Below are 14,004 nucleotides of genomic sequence, written 5' to 3' on the forward strand. Positions count from 1 at the left end.
TAAAACGTACTCTACAGTAGCCAACCACCCAAGAAGATCATAAAGCTAGAAAGAAACGACACGTTGACAAACGATGTGGGATGTGTGTTTTTATTGACGTATCAAAACAGCAGATCTATTTGCCCTTCTTGGCTTTGATTTTCCTCAGGTAGAACTCCAGCTCCTTGCCCTCCAACACGTAGCCATCCACCCTGCCGCACTGGCCGGGCTTGGAGGCAATGCAGGCTGCAGGACAGGAAACGGAAGATGGTTAGTGGAGAAGAGGGGGGGGGGGGGTGAAGTTGGAGAATGCAATAGGAGGGGCAAGACATGGAGAGAAAGGTACAATTATTACCAACTAGCAATTAACAGAAGTCCCATCAGAAAAAGGCCCATCAGATTGAAGAGCAGTACTATAATTAAGGCCTGGATCCACAAAGCTGAGTAAGTGTGCCGATAGAGGATCAGTTGCCTTTTAATAAGATATCTGATATGGACAGATCCTAAAACCACCCTACTCAAAATGCCCCGGAGAGAGAGTCTCCCGAGCCCCGGAGAGAGAGTCTCCCGAGCCGGCAGTGCTGCCCAGTAGAAACAGGTTGTAGACTCACCGAGGAGTTTCCCCTGCATGAACTGTTCCTCCAGGAGAGGGCTGATCTTGCAGTTCTTCTTGCGCTCATCAAACTTCTTCTGAATCTTCTTCGACCTCTTCTTGTTGATCACCTCCTCCTCCTCTGGAGTCTAACACATGAGACCGATTGACGTTAGGCAATTAAATGGGCACAATGCTGCAATATAACACCTGTGATTGACTAGAGCAGCTGCCAAGTGTAGCTATCCCCATGGTAACGGCACTAGTAATTTAGCCGCAATATCAGAACATTCAATTCCACAGAAACATTTAGTGTCACTAAGTTCTCTTGTATTGTAATAAATCCAAGGTCATTCTCAGAGCCACGAATATCAATCAGTCACTCAGTAGCAGAACTGAACAAAGTTATCTTCATAGAAAAACCAGAGATTCTAATCAATATTATGGACAAACATGAATGTTTCACAGGGACCTGGACACTCAAATCTTGTCTGCCTTACGCAAAAAGAGAGTATGAGAAAAGGGGAGCCATTTGGGACACAAATCTGTTGACTGGTACATACCAGCATAAGAGCTTGGCAGAGGTAGTTCACTATGTAAGGAAACACATAGGCGCCAGTCTTTTAGTACATACCAACTTGGCTCCCTTCTTGCGTCCCAGAGGAGTGGCGAAGTGGGCCTCATACCACTGCCTGTAAGGCAGGCTGTCGACGAGAACGATGCAGTTCTTCACCAAGGTCTTGGTTCTCACCAACTCGTTGTTAGAGGCGTTGTACACCACATCAATGATCCTGGTTTTACGAGTGCAGCCTGAAGAATAAAGACTGTGTCAATACCACCTACGTAGCAAAATGATGTGAAACTACTGGAGGTATGAAAGTTAATAATGAACAGGTATGAAACATTGAAGAGCGGCCTGGAGAACGAACACAACGACCATTCGATGTAGCATTAAAACCCGAATAGGCTGCAGTATGGGGGAAATAAGAGTTCAATTCAGTTTGGTTTTAATCACTAAATCTAGCTTTTGTCTTTCTCAGAGTCACGAATATCGTCACAAGCATTCAGTAGCAGAACTGGACATGGGTATCTTCACAGAAAGACGTCACCATCACCCTCCAACTGATTACCATAATGAACAAGAGCGACGAGAGACTTACACTCAGAGCCCCAGGAGAAGTTGCCCACGTCGACCCTCAGAGCTCGGTACTTCTTGTTACCGCCGCGGGTCCTCACCGTGTGAATACGGCGAGGTCCAATCTAGGAAAACATTTGTTTTTAGCAGAAAACCAAGAAAAATGCGTAATAAGTTAATTAATTGCGCTACGACGGCTACACATGTCCCATTGTTCAGTATTGGTGTGTCAGTGTAACTATGACAGTCCGGATCATTGGTAGGTCCTAAACTTTGATCCAAAACGGTCAAAACAGACCTACCTATGGTCAATGTCTAATCATCCACACTCCCGTTGAACTAGCAACCAGAGCCCATTCCCACACAGCAATATCACAGGCATCAAGTCTATGTTGAGGTTACTATAACTCAGGCCACCCCCGGAATCACTAGAGGTGGTTCGGAGTGGTCTTTACCTTGGTGTTGGCAGGAGGGCGACCCAGCTCATACTTCCTCTTCTTGTGGTAGGGCTTTCGTTTGCCGCCGGTCTTGCGGCGTTTATGCCAGTTGTCCCTAGAGATACCTGGGTCACAAGAAACATGAGGCAAGACACTGGTGAGAAAGGAGCAAACTGCCGAATTAACACAACAAAAGTTACTTTCAACGTGCTTTTGAGTGTCAGTTCTCCAAGGTGGTTATCCGCACTGTAATGTCAGAAACCTAATTGTCATCATTTTCACTCAAGCACACAACTACTCCGAATAGAGTGCAATTTACCAGAAGACCTATGGTCTCAGTTCTTCTCAAGTATCCCCAGGGGGTCTTAGGTGTCCCTGGGTAGGAAACCACTGCAGTACCACCAGCCAGCCAAGTACACATGGCACGTTCCCCTGCGCTAGCGTGGCTGTGAGTAGCCATTAGCATAGTGTCATGATGAAAAGAGTAGCCAGCTGACATGACTATCTAGCTTAGTAGACACTGCACAGTCTAGTAGATATAAACTTCGTAACAATGCCGAGTTGGTCGCGATGCAAAGTAATAAACTCCGTGAGCGAAAACGTGGGAGACATCCGAAGGCCTAGCGCACCACTGCTACACCACTAACTAGAGTTAACGAGGACTTGCAAGCAAAATTTCAACCAAACCATGCAACCCAGAAATGTAGATTAACGTTAAGGGGATAAACTAGACTTAGAAACAGTAAATATTACAAGCGACTGAGTGCAATTCGAGAAATAGTTGCAAATTAGGCTCAATTGCATGTCAACTGTAGACTAGCCCATGAGAGCCGCCATCTTGTTACATGTCAAGACATTGTAAAACAATAACTCCCGTTTTAAAAACTATCAAATGTGTTATCCGTATAATTTAACAACATAACCATTTGATATTAAAATACAATTTAACATGCCAAACCATCTTAGATATAGTCCTGATGTAAAACATCTGATGGACAAGGATTTTCGCAGCGACCAGAAAATGAAAACACGTACCCATTCTAAGGCGCCGGGTAGAAAGAGAACACGCAAGGGCTCATGGGGAAGTTTGACGGTGTCAGATATCGCGAGATTGTAAGAGCAGCTCTTCTTCGGATATCTCCAAATGCAGTTCAGCAACCTGGAAATTGAACTACCGTCATCTATGTGTGACCAGACTGTGCACCACCCAGGATATACTTGAATGTGCCAAAATTATTACTGCTGTGATTCAACGGACAGGTGGCTGAAATGGGATTTTGGAAGCAGGGAAACGTTTCTAATTATTTTCGACAAAATAGTATCTCCCATAAATTGCTATGTGAATTTTATTTAACTAAGCAAGTCAGTTATGAACAAATTCTTATTTTCAATGACGGCCTAGGAACAGTGGGTTAACTGCCTTGTTCAGGGGCAGAACGACAGATTTTTACCTTGTATTATCTCTCCATGCAGAAAAAGCTTTTGATAGACTAGGAGGGTCACATCTCTGGTCTGTATTTTGGCGCATATGAGACTTGGCTCCAATTTCATTCATATTTCATTAATATGGTTAAAATACTATATATTCAGTGCATTCGGAAAGTATTCAGACCCCTTGACTTTTTCCACATTTTGTTACGTTACATCCTTATTCTAACATGGATGAAATAAATCAATTTCCTCAGCAATCTACACACAGTACCCCATAATGACATCACAATGCCCCATAATGACATCACAATGCCCCATAATGACATCACAATACCCCATAATGACATCACAATACCCCATAAAGACATCACAATGCCCCATAATGACAAAGATAAAACAGGTTTTCTGACATTTTTACAAATGAATTAAAAACAAAAAACAGAAATACCTGTTTACCTATTCAGACCCCTTTGCTATGAGACTTGAAGTTGCGCTCAGGTGCATCCTGTTTCCATTGATCATCCTTGAGATGTTTCTACAACTTGATTGGAGTCCACCTGTGGTAAATTCAATTGATTGGACATGATTTGGAAAGGCACACACCTGTCTATATAAGGTCCCACAGTTGACAGTGCATGTCAGAGTAAATACCAAGCCATGAGGAATTGTCAAACTGAGCAATCGAGGGAGAAGGGTCGTGGTCAGGGAGGTGACCAAAAACCCGATGGTCACTCTGACAGAGCTCTTGAGTTCCTCTGTGGAGATAGGAGAGCATTCCAGAAGGACAACCATCTATCTCTGCAGCACTCCACCAATTAGGCCTTTATGGTAGTGTGGCCAGACGGAAGCCACTCGTCCATAAAAGGCAAATGACAGCCCGCTTAGTGTTTGCCAAAAGGCACCTAAAGACTCTGACCATGAGAAACAAGATTCTCTGGTCTGATAAAACCAAGATTGAACTCTTTGGCCTGAATACCAAGCATCACATCTGGAGGAAACCTGGCACCATCCCTCCGGTGAAGCATGGTGGTGGCAGCATCATGCTGTGGGGATGTTTTTCAGCTCCAGGGACTGGGAGACTAGTCAGGATTGAGCTAAAGATGAACGGAACAAAGTACAGATATCTCCTTGATGAAAACCTGCCTCAGAGCACTCAGGACCTCAGACTGGGACGAAGGTTCACCTTCCAATAGGACAACGACCCTAAGCACACAGCCAAGATAACGCAGGAGTGGCTTCGGGACAAGTCTCTGAATGTCCTTGAGTGGCCCAGCCAGAGCCTGGACTTGAACCCGATCGAACATCTCTGGAGAGACCTGAAAATAGCTGTGCAGCAACGCTCCCCACCCAACCTGACAGAGCTTGAGAGGATCTGCAGAGAAGAATGGGAGAAACTCCCCAAATACAGATGTGCCAAGCTTGTAGCGTCATACCCAAGAAGACTGGAGGCTGTAATCACTGCCAAAGGTGCTTCAACAAAGTACTGAGTAAAGGGTCTGAATACTTATGTAGTTGTGGGTTCACAAGCATCTTCGCTCGTTGATGACTGCACACCGTACCACAACGAGGGGACGACCACAACTAGGGGACGACCACTACGAGGGGACGGACCACAATGAGGAGACGACCACAGCGAGGGGACGGACCACAATGAGGGGACGGACCACAACGAGGAGACGGACCACAACGAGGGGACGAACCACAACGAGGGGACGGACCACAACGAGGGAACGGACCACAACGAGGGGACAGCCACAACGAGGGGACGACCACAACGAGGAGACGGACCACAACGAGGGGACGACCACAACGAGGAGACGGACCACAACGAGGGGACGGACCACAACGAGAAGACGGACCACAACGAGGGGACGGACCACAACGAGGAGAAGGACCACAACGAGGAGACGACCACAACGAGAGGACGGACCACAACGAGGAGACGACCACAACGAGGGTACGGACCACAACGAGGGGACGGACCACAACGAGGAGACGACCACAACGAGGGGACGACCACAACGAGGGGACGGACCACAACGAGGGGACGGACCACACATCCCTAGGAGGTCCTCCCGTTACTAGGGTGAGGTCAGAGGTCAGAGATCATTTTGATAACTCCAGATCACCCTGGGGCTCCATGGTGTGCAGAGATTACTCAGATGTTGGTTGTGGCACCAAGGCAGCAGCTACTCTTCCTGGGGTTTATTATGGATCCCCATTAGTTCCTTCTAAGGCAGCAGCTACTCTTCCTGGGGTTTATTATGGATCCCCATTAGTTCCTGTCAAGGCAGCAGCTACTCTTCCTGGGGTTTATTATGGATCCCCATTAGTTCCTGCCAAGGCAGCAGCTACTCTTCCTGGGGGTTATTATGGATCCCGATTAGTTCCTGTCAAGGCAGCAGCTACTCTTCCTGGGGTTTATTATGGATCCCATCATCCCATGTGTAAGTGCTGTGCTTGATGAATGTCCTTCCACATAACCGTGCTGAAAGTCTGTTGTCAATTTGTTTACTGGGAAATGGCATTGTATCTGGTCAAACACCATTTTTTCCAGAAGTTTACTAAGGGTTGGTAACAGGCTGATTGGTCGGCTATTTGAGCCAGTAAAGGGGGCTTTACTATTCTTGGGAAGAGGAATGACTATCTACCCTCCAGGGCTGAGGGAACACACTCTCTAGTAGGCTTAAATTGAAGGCGTGGCAAATAGGAGTGGCAATATCGTCCGCTATTATCCTCAGTCATTTTCCATTCAAGTTGTCAGACCCAGGTGGATTGTCATTGTTGATAAACAACAATCATTGTTTCACCTCTTCCACACTAACTTTACGGAATTTAAAGTACAATGTTTGTCTTTCATAATTTGGTCAGATATACAGTGCCTTGCGAAAGTATTCGGCCCCCTTGAACTTTGCGACCTTTTGCCACATTTCAGGCTTCAAACATAAAGATATAAAACTGTATTTTTTTGTGAAGAATCAACAACAAGTGGGACACAATCATGAAGTGGAACGACATTTATTGGATATTTAAAACTTTTTTAACAAATCAAAAACTGAAAAATTGGGAGTGCAAAATTATTCAGCCCCCTTAAGTTAATACTTTGTAGCGCCACCTTTTGCTGCGATTACAGCTGTAAGTCGCTTGGGGTATGTCTCTATCAGTTTTGCACATCGAGAGACTGACATTTTTTCCCATTCCTCCTTGCAAAACAGCTCGAGCTCAGTGAGGTTGGATGGAGAGCATTTGTGAACAGCAGTTTTCAGTTATTTCCACAGATTCTCGATTGGATTCAGATCTGGACTTTGACTTGGCCATTCTAACACCTGGATATGTTTATTTTTGAACCATTCCATTGTAGATTTTGCTTTATGTTTTGGATCATTGTCTTGTTGGAAGACAAATCTCCGTCCCAGTCTCAGGTCTTTTGCAGACTATATCAGGTTTTCTTCCAGAATGGTCCAGTATTTGGCTCCATCCATCTTCCCATCAATTTTAACCATCTTCCCTGTCCCTGCTGAAGAAAAGCAGGCCCAAACCATGATGCTGCCACCACCATGTTTGACAGTGGGGATGGTATGTTCAGGGTGTTGAGCTGTGTTGCTTTTACGCCAAACATAACGTTTTGCATTGTTGCCAAAAAGTTCAATTTTGGTTTCATCTGACCAGAGCACCTTCTTCCACATGTTTGGTGTGTCTCCCAGGTGGCTTGTGGCAAACTTTAAACGACACTTTTTATGGATATCTTTAAGAAATGGCTTTCTTCTTGCCATTCTTCCATAAAGGTCAGATTTGTGCAATATACGACTGATTGTTGTCCTATGGACAGAGTCTCCCACCTCAGCTGTAGATCTCTGCAGTTCATCCAGAGTGATCATGGGCCTCTTGGCTGCATCTCTGATCAGTCTTCTCCTTGTATGAGCTGAAAGTTTAGAGGGACGGCCAGGTCTTGGTAGATTTGCAGTGGTCTGATACTCCTTCCATTTCAATATTATCGCTTCCATTGTGCTCCTTGGGATGTTTAAAGCTTGGGAAATCTTTTTGTATCCAAATCCGGCTTTAAACTTCTTCACAACAGTATCTCGGACCTGCCTGGTGTGTTCCTTGTTCTTCATGATGCTCTCTGCGCTTTTAACGGACCTCTGAGACTATCACAGTGCAGGTGCATTTATACGGAGACTTGATTACACACAGGTGGATTGTATTTATCATCATTAGTCATTTAGGTCAACATTGGATCATTCAGAGATCCTCACTGAACTTCTGGAGAGAGTTTGCTGCACTGAAAGTAAAGGGGCTGAATAATTTTGCACGCCCAATTTTTCAGTTTTTGATTTGTTAAAAAAGTTTGAAATATCCAATAAATGTCGTTCCACTTCATGATTGTGTCCCACTTGTTGTTGATTCTTCACAAAAAAATACAGTTTTATATCTTTATGTTTGAAGCCTGAAATGTGGCAAAAGGTCGCAAAGTTCAAGGGGGCCGAATACTTTCGCAAGGCACTGTATATTAACGTAAGCTATTTTGGGATGCTTGATTGTTTTCATTGCTTTACTGTTATCCGAACATCCAGGACTTATGCCAGTAAATGGAACGCGTTAGCACAGTAAATGGAATGTGTTAGCACAGTAAATGGAACGCGTTAGCACAGTAAATGGAATGTGTTAGCACAGTAAATGGAACGCGTTAGCACAGTACATGGAACGCGTTAGCACAGTAAATGGAACGTGTTAGCACAGTAAATGGAACGCATTAGCACAGTAAATGGAACGTGTTAGCACAGTAAATGGAACGTGTTAGCACAGTAAATGGAATGTGTTCTGCGGTTGTGAGGCCGGTTGGACGTAATGCCAAATTCTCTAAAATGACGGTGGAGGAGGCTTATGGTAGAGAAATTAACATTAAATTCTCTGGCAACAGCTCTGGTGGGCATTCCTGCAGTCAGCATGCCAATTGCACTCTCCCTCAAAACTTGAGACATCTGTGGCATTGTGTTGTGTGACAAAACTGCACATTTTAGAGTGGCCTGTTAGTGTCCCCAGCACAAGGTGCACCTGTGTAATGATCATGCTGTTTAATCAGCATTTTGATGTGCCACACCTGTCAGATGGATGGATTATCTTGGTAATGAGAAATGTTTATGAAACATGGGACCAAGACTTTCTATGTTGCGTTTATATTGTTGTTCTCTATAAGAAGCTGTTCACCTTTAAATCAGTTAAATGTCATTAAAATGTAATCTACATAATCTCCAAAAGTAATTATTTATTATGAGAGGGCCATAAACAACAGCTAGAAATGCTGCATACTCAAAAAATAAGTTACAAGTCTCAACTTTCTGCAAAAAAAAAAATTGATTTTTATGTTTAGTGTTGGAGTAAACGTGCATATTTTCTGAAGCTCTTTCTCGATGAAAAGATCTGCCCCCCTCATATTGCTGTGAAAGTCTCACAGAGCTTGACTTCCTGGACTCGTTAGGAACTCGCCTTTCATATCGTATTAATCTTGTACGTACTTGACAAACATAATGTTTTTTTGTTTTTTTACAAATTATTTTAGATGAATGGCTATAAAAATCGATTTCGGAACGTGCTATGGTGATGAAACCACTGTCTACTGCTGCGCTACGACGTAGCGATCGCAGGCATGTGCTTTGTCAGTGACTGTGACGTAGGTTCAGTCAGGAGTTGATGGACAGTCGGAAGAGCGAATGAAATGGTATGAGGGACATCCCGGCTTCAAGTGGTTTCAGATTTCACTTCCCTACGTCACACAATTTGCTCAGAAAATAAACTCTGTGCAATTTTTTTTCCTTCATAAAGAGTCTAACCTGAGGTCTGTAGCTCAACTAGTTTGTGAGCTATTGAAGTTTGAATGTCTGAATGTCTGGCGAATATCCAGTGAAGCCACTAGAGGGCACTGTGCTCCGTCATATCGATGGGACCAGGCTTCCAGGCTTCAGTAAAAGTCATGTATCATTATCACGGCTGTTATTCAGCTCCTAGGGACAGGAGAGACAAACATAGTTCCCCCTGTAGTTATTCAGCTCCTATGTGAGTCAGTCTTTAGGTCTCTGCTCCTTATTTGAGTTCTTATTTATCCTATCCTATCCTATCTATCCTATCCTATCTATCTCTTCTATCATATCCTATCCTATATGTCCCATCCTATCCTATCTATCCTGTCCTTTCCTATCCTATCCCATCCTATCTATCCCATCTTATCCCACCCTATCCTATCCTTATAAGGGTACTCTATCCCATCCTATCCTGTCCTATCCTATCCTATCTATCCGTTCCTATCCCATCCTATCCTATCCTATCCTATCTATTCTTTCCTATCCTATCTATCCTATCTACCCTTTCCTTTCCTATCCTATCCTATCTATCCCATCTTATCCTATCCTAATAAGGGTACTCTATCCCATCCTATCCTGTCCTATCCTATCTATCCTATCCCATCCTATCCTATCCTTATAAGGGTACAAGGTGAGACCTAGATGCAGACACGGGAGGCAGATGGTTTGAGTCTTAGATGTTTATTGATCCAAAAAGGAGTAGGCAAGAGAATGGTTGTGGACAGGTCAAAGGTCGAAACCAGATCAGAGTTCAGGAGGTACAGAGTGGCAGGCTCGAGGTCAGGGCAGGCAGAATGGTCAGGCAGGCTCGAGGTCAGGGCAGGCAGAATGGTCAGGCAGGCTCGAGGTCAGGGACAGGCAGAATGGTCAGGCAGGCTCGAGGTTAGGGACAGGCAGAATGGTCAGGCAGGCTCGAGGTCAGGAACAGGCAGAATGGTCAGGCAGGTGGATACAGAGTCCAGAAAACAAAGGTTTTTGTTTTACAGCGATTGATTGATAGCATGGGGATAACTCCCCCTGTACTGTTCAGAGCAGAACAAAACACAGTTTATGGAGGTACCACCCAACTGGAACAACATGTTTTACAGCGATTGATTGATAGCATGGGGATAACTCCCCCTGTACTGTTCAGAGCAGAACAAAACACAGTTTATGGAGGTACCACCCAACTGGAACAACATGTTTTACAGCGATTGATTGATAGCATGGGGATAACTCCCCCTGTACTGTTCAGAGCAGAACAAAACACAGTGTATGGAGGTACCACCCAACTGGAACAACATGTTTTACAGCGATTGATTGATAGCATGGGGATAACTCCCCCTGTACTGTTCAGAGCAGAACAAAACACAGTGTATGGAGGTACCACCCAACTGGAACAACATGTTTTACAGCGATTGATTGATAGCATGGGGATAACTCCCCCTGTACTGTTCAGAGCAGAACAAAACACAGTGTATGGAGGTACCACCCAACTGGAACAACATGTTTTACAGCGATTGATTGATAGCATGGGGATAACTCCCCCTGTACTGTTCAGAGCAGAACAAAACACAGTGTATGGAGGTACCACCCAACTGGAACAACATGTTTTACAGCGATTGATTGATAGCATGGGGATAACTCCCCCTGTACTGTTCAGAGCAGAACAAAACACAGTTTATGGAGGTACCACCCAACTGGAACAACATTTTTTACACGGCCTGATTGACCTGATTGACCAAACCTGACATAATTAGAAATACATAAATGCACACATAAATAGATAAATTAATCCCACTTTCGTTCATCTAAATTATACAAAGGGGTGTCAATCAAGTGTACGTGGGTGGTATCAAACACACATTTGTCACGGCGTGTTGCTCAATTGCATTTGCCTGCAACGTTTAATTAAATGGAAACCTCACTGTACTGAATAACCAGTTGAAAAACTGTGTGATTATGGTGGCCCAGAGGGCCATGGTCTATGTTGTGCTGCACAAATGTTTTGACAACGGTCACACCCATATTGATCAGGCCACACCCATATTGATCAGGCCACACCCACCAAAAGGGTGGAAACATGCCTCAAAGGCTGCTGAAGAACGATGCGCACCATTTTTGTAAAACGTGTCGTTCAGTTCAAACCATCACGCAACACTGGAAACGTTGAACCTAACTCAACAGCACTACCAAGTCTAAGGCCACGGCTCACCTGATTGCAGCCACACTACTTGACAGAAGAACTGGGCTGTTGTCTACCTAGTTTGGATTGTTTACATTTTGGACCATCAGAGCCAGGAAAATGCAATCGAGCAACGCTCTGTGAAGTTGACCAACCAATGTTGTGTTACCACCCAGAGACGTTTGATTGACACCCCCTCATTAACATATTGGAGGAAGAAATGCATAAAGAAATACATGTATAAATAATATAGATTCATGAAAGTGTGAATAATTAGATTATAGTTAGATAAATTATTTTATACAAATATATAGACAAAAATGTATTTATTTTTGTCAGCATTTTTGTATTTCCTTGTTCATTTATTTATTTACGAGTGAATTTGTTTATGTATTCATTTATTCATATATGTTTGCATATATTTGTTCATTTATGTATTTATAATTATTGCAGGTTTGGTCCATCATAGACTGACAGCTGTGTCACTATATATACAAAAGTATGTGGACACCCATTCAAATTAGTGGATTCGGCTATTTCAACCACACCTGTTGCTGACAGGTGTATAAAATCGAGCACACATTCATGAAATCTCCTTAGACAAACACTGGCAGTAGAATGGCTCATACTGAAGAGCTTAGTGACTTTCAACGTGGCATCGTCATAGGATGACACCATTCCAACAAGTCAGTTCGTCAAATTTCTGCCCTGCTTCCCGTTCAACTGTGAGTGCTGTTAATGTGAAGTGGAAACGTCTAGGAGCAACAACGGCTCAGTTGTGAAGTGGTAGGCCACACAAGCTCACAGAACGGGACCGCCGAGTGCTGAAGCACGTAGCGATTCAAAAATGGTCTGTTCTCAGTTGCAACACTCACTACCGAGTTCCAAAACGCCTCTGGAAGCAATGTCAGCACAAGAACTGTTCGTCGGGAGCTTCATGAAATGGGTTTCCATGGTTGAGCAGCCGAAGATCACCATGCGCAATGCCAAGCACCGCCATTTGGACTCTGGGTTTGGCGGAGGAGAAATACTGGTCTGGGGCTGTTTTTCATTGTTCGGGCTAGGCCCCTTAGTTTCAGTGAAGGGAAATCTTAACGCTACAGAATACAATGACATTCTATACGATTCTGTGCCTCCTACTTTGTGACAACAGTTTGGGAAAGGCCCTTTCCTGTTTCAGCTTGACAATGCCCCCGTGCACAAAGCAAGGTCCATACAGAAATGGTTTGTCGAGATCGGTGTGGAAGAACTTGACTGGCCTGCACAGAGCCCTGATCTCAACCCCATCGAACACCTTTGGGATGAATTAGATGCCAAATCACCCAACATCAAGTCCCCGCAGCAATGTTCCAACATCTAGAGGAAAGCTTGTTATCTAGAGGAAAGCAGAAGAGAGGAGGCTGTTGTAGCAGAAAAGGGGGGACCAACTCCATACCATCCATGATTTTGGAATGAGATGTTCTACGCGCAGGTGTCCACATACTTTTGGTGACGTAGTGTATCTTGTCCTCTTTGTCGTTGTCGCTGGTCCCCAGCTGACTTGTGTTTCTCATTTCAATGCCAAGCGGTTTTCACCAGTCTATAAACCTCTTCTCTACTTGCCCTGTTTCATCCTCCTCTGTTTGTTCTGTTTCTCCTTTCTGACACAAATCAAATCAAATTTATTCATAAAGCCCTTCTTACATCAGCTGATGTCACAAAGTGCTGTACAGAAACCCAGCCTAAACCCCCCAACAGGAAGCAATGCAGGTGTAGAAGCACACTATTTATGGGTCCATCTGTCTTTTCAGAAGAACACGGAAAAGGAAGTGAGATTTAACCCTGATTTTTTTTCTGTTTCAATGGAAGTCAATGAACTATAAGTAGTCCAGGCCCAGCTGCTGTCGCATTGGTGTCTATAGGAGAGCCGCCCCTTAAGGACTTACCCGTCCTACCAACGTCCTTAGTCACATTGATTCAAATCATATAAGGATCCGCAAATGTAGGGGAGTATTAGCAGCTTACTGTTGCATGAATATGGTCAAGATAAAAGGTAGATATGTTTCAGAAATGTTTTTGTTTGTATTATTCAGTTAGCTCAGCAGAGGGCTTCATGTGTGGTTTAATTCCAGGAAGCTCTGTCTCTCTCTCTTCCTCTCTCTCATAAAAGTTATGTATATTACAGAACATAGATCCCCCTCCCGTTTAGCCTGATCACTAGCCTGGTGGAGAAGACTGCAGGAAGCGTCTCAGAATCAGACCAGAGCAATGTGGCTGGCTCACTCAATATAGTTGCTGGTCCACCCACCATGGAATGGGTCATGTCCGTTCTAATGATTTTAATTCTATGGTTCTAATTCTAGTCATTCTAATTCTATGGTTCTAATTCTAGTCATTCTAATTCTATGTATCAGACCTCTCTGAGAACT

The 14,004-nt window shown here is 44.1% G+C and overlaps 1 protein-coding gene and 1 non-coding gene across 2 annotated transcripts; both read right to left on the bottom strand.

Annotated features, from left to right (window-relative positions):
• Positions 1–76: 76 nt before the first annotated feature.
• LOC110509161 (small ribosomal subunit protein eS8) lies at positions 77–3,386 on the bottom strand. The gene is made up of 6 exons (XM_021590131.3): positions 3,179–3,386; positions 2,162–2,268; positions 1,732–1,831; positions 1,206–1,381; positions 591–720; positions 77–225 (listed from the first exon to the last, which is right to left on the bottom strand). Exons 1-6 carry the CDS (start codon positions 3,180–3,182, stop codon positions 116–118), a joined length of 627 nt encoding a protein of 208 aa, XP_021445806.1. The 5' UTR covers positions 3,183–3,386; the 3' UTR covers positions 77–115.
• Positions 1,604–1,672, bottom strand: LOC118944899 (small nucleolar RNA SNORD38). The gene has a single exon (XR_005040303.1). It is a non-coding gene; the product is annotated as a small nucleolar RNA SNORD38 (small nucleolar RNA).
• Positions 3,387–14,004: the final 10,618 nt, after the last annotated feature.

This window comes from Oncorhynchus mykiss, chromosome 28 (genome assembly GCF_057628025.1).
Source record: "Oncorhynchus mykiss isolate SJ-2025 chromosome 28, ASM5762802v1, whole genome shotgun sequence".
NCBI classification, from domain to species: Eukaryota; Metazoa; Chordata; class Actinopteri; order Salmoniformes; family Salmonidae; genus Oncorhynchus; species Oncorhynchus mykiss.

What these genes read in the sequence shown, in the direction of transcription:
- LOC110509161 (XM_021590131.3), bottom strand. An exon ending in CTTCTCCTGGGGCTCTGAGT is followed by an intron (nt 1,382 to 1,731) that starts GTAAGTCTCTCG and finishes TTTATTCTTCAG; the next exon opens with GCTGCACTCGTAAAACCAGG. An exon ending in GCAAGAAGGGAGCCAAGTTG is followed by an intron (nt 721 to 1,205) that starts GTATGTACTAAA and finishes CTCATGTGTTAG; the next exon opens with ACTCCAGAGGAGGAGGAGGT.